Source organism: Fulmarus glacialis, unplaced genomic scaffold, assembly GCF_000690835.1.
Source record: "Fulmarus glacialis isolate BGI_N327 unplaced genomic scaffold, ASM69083v1 scaffold33221, whole genome shotgun sequence".
NCBI classification, from domain to species: domain Eukaryota; kingdom Metazoa; phylum Chordata; class Aves; order Procellariiformes; family Procellariidae; genus Fulmarus; species Fulmarus glacialis.
Window position 1 is genome coordinate 1 of NW_009192683.1, and position 7,584 is coordinate 7,584.

The window sequence follows — 7,584 nt, forward strand, 5'->3', positions numbered from 1 at the left end:
CCCGCAGATCGCAGTGCGGGCGTATCGCTCGTGCCGTTGCAGGGAAGTCGACTAAGTCTGTTGTTCACGCTGTTTCCAAATGATAAGTGATCTCTGCTTGGGGTAGTAACTTTGACAAAAAAACCCGTTAAGGTGGATATGCTTTAGAAGGGCCCGCTATGGGAGCCAGCAGCGCGACCTCCAAGATCCCTGCTCAGGGCAGTCACAGGGGTGGGGTGCAGTACGGGTCCAGAGAGCACGGTGAGCTCCACATCTGCAGCACAATGCTCCTCCGTTCACCCCTACACCAGCATCATGGGCCAGTGGTCTGAGCCTGGTACACACCCTTGTATATATATACTTATTATATGTGTATTTGTACTTATATGTATGCGCACTGCATGCGCACACACATACAGGCACACATGCGTACTAACTTTTCACTGCGATATGAAAAAATCTGATTTTTCAAGAACCTTCAAAATATATTTATATATTTCTCCTCACTATACAATTTTTGTTGTTTTTTAAATCATGAAATATGCTAGTCTAGAAATGAAACAGGGCAAAACTTCTTCAGCTGAGACTCACGGATTACAAGTGAGCCGCAGGGTACGTGCTGGTGCTCATCCAGGGGTGCAAGCTGAGCAGGTCGTGCTTGCTCTAACTGTTACTTTCAGCGGGTCAAACACACAAATATTGTCTCAATTTTATTTTGCTAGTAAGAAGTTGTTATGTTTGCCTTAGGAACTGGATATGAATGAAAACAATAGCTGCCTCGTGCCTGTGAGTGGGGTGGGATGCGGGGGGAGCGGTGGAGCTGGGCTCTTGTGAGGCGATCCCCCCGTGAAAAGGCCTGGACCCCGAGTCAGGGGCTGCTCCCTCCTGCACAGCAAAAGGGACGGGAAGGGGCAGGTCTGGGCAACTCCGTATTTTACACAAACGAGCCAGCTCCTTCTTCGGCACTGGCAAGGATCACTTCGCAGGACAGACGCACATGAGTTGCCTGCACGTCTGGCCCCGCACACTGCCGATGGCCAAGGCTGCTGCCGAGCTGCACAGCAGAGCAGCTTCATGAAACGTCAGGAACAAGAAGGATGAAATATTACTCCTCATTATTTGCTGTACAGTAAACAATACCATGAGATGTAATACAAATTATTAAGAAGACACATTAACATTAAGAAGAATATGCATGTTAATTAAGAAGGAAATGATGAAAAAAAGTTGGGGGTTGTGGCAACTTGCAGTAGCCCTTACACATTGTTAAAATCCGGGGAGATACGGCACGGCGTGGGGAGGCAGAGCTGCTTTGTGAAAGGGTTTGTGGAGTAGGGGTATAGCTGACAAACCTACAAAAACCCCAGCAATGTTTTGCCATTCATAGTAAAAGTATAAAAAAATGGCATAAAAGTCAGTGAGGTCATCTCGCAAGCTGCTAGAGCTTGAAGCATACGGTGTTCAGAGGCGAGTCCTAACAGGCACCTGGGCCTGATTTTCAGCCCAGGTGACTCGGCAGATGCTGGTGGGATTGCTCCTCACCTGCAGCTGGGCAGAAGCTGCAGCCCCTGCAGATAAATGGGCCGCTGGGGTGGTGGCTGTCCCCCCATGCACCTCCTCTCCTGTTTGCTCTGAATGTCGTTCCCGTGTGCTGCAAGGAGCACCTCATCTCCAGGGCACCCACGCAATCCCACAGAGGTAGCTCTCTGATCTACCTGCATGGATCTGGGCTGGTATGGCTGTGCCCGGCAGGAGCCGTCTGGTTGCTTTAACCAGCTCGCAGAAGTTAAAGGTGCAAGGGCTGATGTGTTTGTGCGTTCTGGCTTCCTGCATGCCTTGAGGTAGAGAACCTCATGTATTTCTTCATCAGCCTCTGCTGAGCTGCAGCATGCCTTGTAAGCCTCTCTCTTGTATTATTCCATTGCTGCCCTTTGCCAAAGGTTTTGACTTTGTTTATTTGTATTGCTTGATGAGAGAGTTTGCAGGGCTGTTTTCTGGGCAGGGTTCTGACCGTGAGGCTTTGGGAGGATGCAGTGCAATGGGCAGGGTGCCTGCTTTACCTTCCTGTCACTTTGCTCCGGGAAAAGCTCTTTGCCTTGGTGTGTTGCAGAGGGTTGTTCAGCAGCACCAAGCCAGGCTGCCTCTCTTGGGCAAGCGGGAGGGAGTATTTGGCATCTCCTCTGCATCCTGCTTTGCCGTGTGTGTCTTTTTAACCAAGATCACGAAGCCCCCAGCTAAAGTGATCACACAGGGAAATGAGGGCTTTTGGGACTTCAGGGTCATAGAGTTACAGTTTGGTTTGTTAAAACTAAAAAAACCCAAAAGAGAGCTTTGTGGACAGACATGATGACATTGCCACGCATGTGATGCTGGGTTAAAGTGTTAGTGGTGGGTTGGGGTGTTCGGGTTTTGTCCTGCAAGCACTTGCTATAGCGTTGTGTTCCTTCTCAGCATTGTGCTTCTGAGACGGAGCCTGATGTGTGTTGCGAGCAAAGCCTACGCATTTTCTTTTCTCGTTTGATGTCTGTAGATTTTCTGGACATCCTTGTTCTCCACTGCCCTGGTGTGGTAACAACTGCATCCTCGCCTTTAGAAGGGCTAAAGGGCAAAACCGCTGCTGGTGATAGTGTGTGCCTCTATCGCAACCCATTTATTTTACTTTCCAGATCCAGTTCAATGCTACTGATATTCCTAGTTTTCTTCATACCAGCTACTTTTCAAATAACTTACTGGAAAAAAGGCAAATGCCTTCAGAAGGTCTTACCCCAAGAAAGAGAGGGTGTTTTGGTCTAGACGTTACCAAATAGCATGTCTTTTGTTTACTGCATGTGCCATATTGATGTTTATTTGAAACCTTCACTTTTTTAACTTTAGAGCTAATCATTTACAAGTTAGTACGTCTGGTGGTTGCCGAATGTAGTAGTGATGAACCTCTTTGCTTGAAATGTTCTTAAGTTATGTAATTCTAATACATCAGGTCAACCGCTCCAGTGATTGTCCCTGAATCTTTTGATTTTGAAAAGGGAAATTCAAATCCAGCAAGTCGTATTAGCAAGGTGTTCAGGAATTGCACCAGGGAGCAAACCAGGATGATCCAGAATGAATCTGCAAACTGTTCACTGTGAGTCTTGAATGTAAAACTCCCCTCTTTGAAATTAGCAATTTTCTCTGAAAGGTGATGGATTGTCACTTCTGAAGAGAAGAGAATCATGATGAGGCAACCACAGGAACCTGCAATGGAGGGGGAGATGCTCATCATCACGGCAATCCCTGCAGCAAGGCCATATGACGTACATCACAACCAAATGCCATATTGATAGCGTTACTACGGTCACTGTAACTTAGCTTTAACAGGAATTATTTTTAGAATCCAAGCCAACGGCTATTGAAATTGATAGGCTTTTTAAATTGAATTTGGCTTAGGACCAGTAATATTTATCATGGCTGCTTTGGTGCCCTGATCCAGCAGAGTATCTGTGCTCTTTTTCAGCTGTAAGCTGCTCATTGTCCCATTGAACGTAACTGCATGTTTAAAGATAAATATGTACTCAAGTCCTTTGTTAAATTATGATTGTAATACGTACTACCTTGTAAAGTAATGGTAAATCTTATCAGCCAAGCCAGCAGCTCAGAGAATGGGCTTTACCCTCTGTAAGTGGCAGAGGGACAGGGATGCTCCGTTATCCCTGCTGGCAGTGTTTTTTCAGAGACCACTTTACAGCGAGTTGCGGTCTGTCTCTCCCTCTCTGCTGCTCAGTTCCTTCCTTCCTTGAGAAAATCTTGCTGGTGTAAGCGGTGATCTCAGCTGGAAACCTCCCATCGTGGTGAATACAAGCAGTTGCATCACCGACTTTTTTGGTTGGGTTTTTTTCCCCCTTTTCCCCCCCTCTGGCATGATTCCCGGTTCTGACCCTGTGCTGTGCATCTGGAATGTGGCCCCAGCTCCGGGTCCCTGGGGCTCATGGCACCATCCCCTTTTTCTGCCAGCGTACGCAGAAGGGCCGGAGGTGCTGGGGCTGCCTGCCGTGGCTCCCTGCGGCTGCTCGCCCGTACCCATCCCGCCGCCCGCCCCTGCGGAGGACTTCGGTATTTTCTCTCTTAACTCCAATTTGGAAAAAACATGTTTTGATACAGCAAAGTCATCTGCCTTTCTGCCTAGCTTTGCGTTGCCAGTTTAGAGTCAATGCAGCCACAGTCCTCAATATGGTCTCCTACGCCGATAAATCGGTCATCACAAGTAGCAAACATGGACAGACGTTAGCCCGGCGGGCCAAGGGTGGGGTGGTACTTACACGCGATGAAGCTCCAGAGGTACAACCCGACGGGGCCGTGCAGAGTCTCGTAAGGGCTGCCAAAAGCATTGAACATGAAGAAACCTGCTCCCACCAGAGCAAAGACGATCAGTACTGTACAGAAGAGAATGACACTAACATGGATACTTGCAGGGATAATTTTGAGCAAATCTGGAAAAACTAAAAACAAAATGAACAAAATGTTATTATACATATTAGGCAAAGTTGTTTCAGAAGTCAGGCCAGGGATTTCTCGCTGGTTTGTGATAATTGTTTTAAATCGTGCTCTTCCAAATGCAACCAAAAATGAAAACGAAGTTATTAACTAGAAACAGGTTTTCATGGATGTTTGGAGGCAGAAGCATTTTGTGAAACTCGGAAGCGTAGACTGGCCAGGAGAGAAGGACCAGCTCCAGGGAAAGCCTCTCCTCCCCTTCCCGAGGGTATTTCCCTATGCGCATTATTCCCCCTGCCCCGGCCGTAGCTGGTGTGGGATGCGGAACGGCACCTCCGTGGTCCCGGCACCCTGCCCATGGCCGCCTGCGCCGGGCTCTCCAGGGTGCGACCCCCGGCACCTCCAGCTCTCTGAACGCTGGGGACCTGATCCGGAGCAGCATCCTCAGCGGCTGCTCCCTCACCCCGCTGTGCTGGCAGGCAGAACAAACCCCTCTCCGCCTGCAGGCACTATTCAGGGCAGTGCGTGGGCTTCGGGGTTAGTGTTCCTCAGAAACCAGACCATGCAGATGCAAGGTGGAGGGTATCGTGCCTACCACCTGCCAAGGTGCTATTTGGTCCTTAACGTGAACAGCACATCCTTAGGAAAAAATCGGAAGCTGTACTTGAGGAAGCAGGTCCCCCTCGCACCGGTCTGCGGGATGGCATGAAGGGCTACTCACAGCGCACGTGTGAGGGGTCTGATCTCGCCTCCCTCGGCTGGAGGCTTGGCCATCTACTCCGCTTTTGGAGGCAGCGGACACGGTAAGTCCAGAAACAGACTCTCTGCATTTATGCTCATGAGGGACATGGGGTTGGAAATGAAATTACACCTGCTTGGCTCATTCACTGAACAGAGGGCAACTGATGTTTATTTGCTTGCCTGGATCTTTATCAGCTTGTGGGCTTGGTCACAATTACTGTGTGTGTCACTCTCACACCCAGCCCTGCCTGGAGCGGTCAGCAATTCATAGGAAACATGTTTCTCGGACTGGATGTTCTGGTCAGCGGAGTCTTGTATTTATCTTATTTTCCAAAATACAAGTGCAGGGGGGGTCAGGTGAGGATGAGAAGTTCCCGACTCTGTGTCAGCATCCATACCACGTGTGTTGTGTGTCTTGTGGCACCCGGGATGGGGTGAGGTAGCTGCCCTTCCCAAGGGATGCTTCTTCTGGCTCCCCCTCCCGGGGTGGGTGCGTGGGCAGGGAGGAGGCCGGGCAGCCCCTTGGGCGCGGGGGTCCCGCGGGGGTCCCTCTGCCCCGCACCAGCCTCTTGGTCTGGGCCTCTTGTCACGGGCAACGTGTGGTGGACAAAGTTCCTGGGAACTCAAGTCCCGGCTGTACGGACAAGCGAGGAGGTCGCGGGGCGGGTGACGTGGAAGGTTCTCTCGGCCGGGGGAGCGTGTGTGTGTGGTTGGAGTAGCCTGTGCAGTTTGTTTAGGTCTGACGTGCCCAAAGTGCACAAATGTTAGGGTTTGACAGTGCTGTTCTGGTAAGTTTATACCCAAAGAATTTTGGCTAAAAATACGTGTGTTTTTCCTGAAAACCTTAAGCAATAAATCTGTAAGTTAAAAGGTCCACACTTTGTTATGAAGAAGCAAGAAATCATTAGCGAAGCCGCGGTGCTGGCATACTGGCAGGTTGAATGTGTTGTGCCCTGCGTGTTGGTGGGAGACATTCAAGGCTCCAGGAACGTATGGTATCTGGGGAAGACACGTGTAAAGCTGTTTATAGTACGGAGACTCCCTGTGGAAAACCACCAATCCATCCAGTTATTGCCAAAGAGATGTGCAGACAGCTAAAAGGATCTGAGGTTTCTTACCTCCTATCCTTTGGCATCTTTCTATTTTCAGAAAGGAGAAAAAAAATTGGTCTTTTGATAAAAATCCTTAAAAATAGAGATATATTTCTGTACATACATTAATCTCTTACATTACTTTTAAAACTAAATATGATACTAAAGAAGGAGAAATTCATGAAGGTTACATCAAAGAGTTATTTGCAACTAACTTTCTGAATGAAATTTTGAAAGAATAAGCAAATTTTATATGATCAAAACTTTCTCCCCTGTATTTCCCCAAGTAAAACACTCATGGAACGTTTTGTGTCTGGAAGCCCAAGGCCAAAAAGGGGAGATGATAGATCAATGGGAGGAAATGGAGAAATCTTAAAATAAAAAAGTGGGATACCAAGCTAAAATAAGGCAGAACAAATAAAATGAGTGTGCAGCTGTGAAGGCTGGCGCTGCCCCGTGCCCTGCCAGCTCTCCTCTGCCGGCGGGTGAAATGCGGGTTGCTTGCAGCAGAGCTGTGCTCCGGGGAGCTGGGAGTAAGGCGGCTGTCGCTTGGTAGGTGCGAGTACTGCGTGTTACACAGTTAATGCAGCGTTTTCACCACATGCTATATAATTTTAAGTTTCCGAAAGCTGGAAACTTTCGCATCAGCTGCATTGGCCAGCGTCACTTGCCCCGGTGGCTGCCCAGAGAGCCCACGCAGCAGGTCGGGATGGCAGCGGCGGGAAGCGGCAGCCAAATGGCGAGTGCGGTTTTGCACTTAGAGTCAGTGGCTGCCGCCTGGCAGAGCTCTGCCTGACGGACTGAAGGCTCTGCTGAGCGCCGGCCTCGTAACGGCCGCTGTGACTGCGTATGCAAAAATTTAGGAATACTTTAAATATTTTTATGCAGCTTTTTAGCTACTATTTCAAACTGTGATCCTGCTTAGCTAGGGCACAAGTGGCGAGTGCGGTTTTGCACTTAGAGTCAGTGGCTGCCGCCTGGCAGAGCTCTGCCTGACGGACTGAAGGCTCTGCTGAGCGCCGGCCTCGTAACGGCCGCTGTGACTGCGTATGCAAAAATTTAGGAATACTTTAAATATTTTTATGCAGCTTTTTAGCTACTATTTCAAACTGTGATCCTGCTTAGCTAGGGCACAAGGGTATAATCAATCAGACTCAGTATGAGAGAATAATTTTTAATCATTCATGTTTGTTTGGCAACAACGGGTATTTTAGAAGGAATCATCAAATACACTTAACTGCTCCTGATCCACAGGAGCACGATTAAAATGGGGGTAATAATGCCTCAGCGCTGCCTCGCTGCAGAT

General features: G+C 48.8%; 1 protein-coding gene across 1 annotated transcript; it reads right to left on the reverse strand.

The window, feature by feature from the left end:
• Nucleotides 1–2,944: 2,944 nt before the first annotated feature.
• Nucleotides 2,945–4,451, reverse strand: LOC104083641 (clarin-1-like; the record flags this gene model as incomplete). The annotated part of the gene is made up of 2 exons (XM_009587182.1): nt 2,945–3,210; nt 4,272–4,451. Coding segments are annotated over 2 exons (446 nt in total), but the record flags the coding sequence as incomplete, so codon positions are not given.
• Between the last annotated feature and the right edge of the window lie 3,133 nt (nt 4,452–7,584).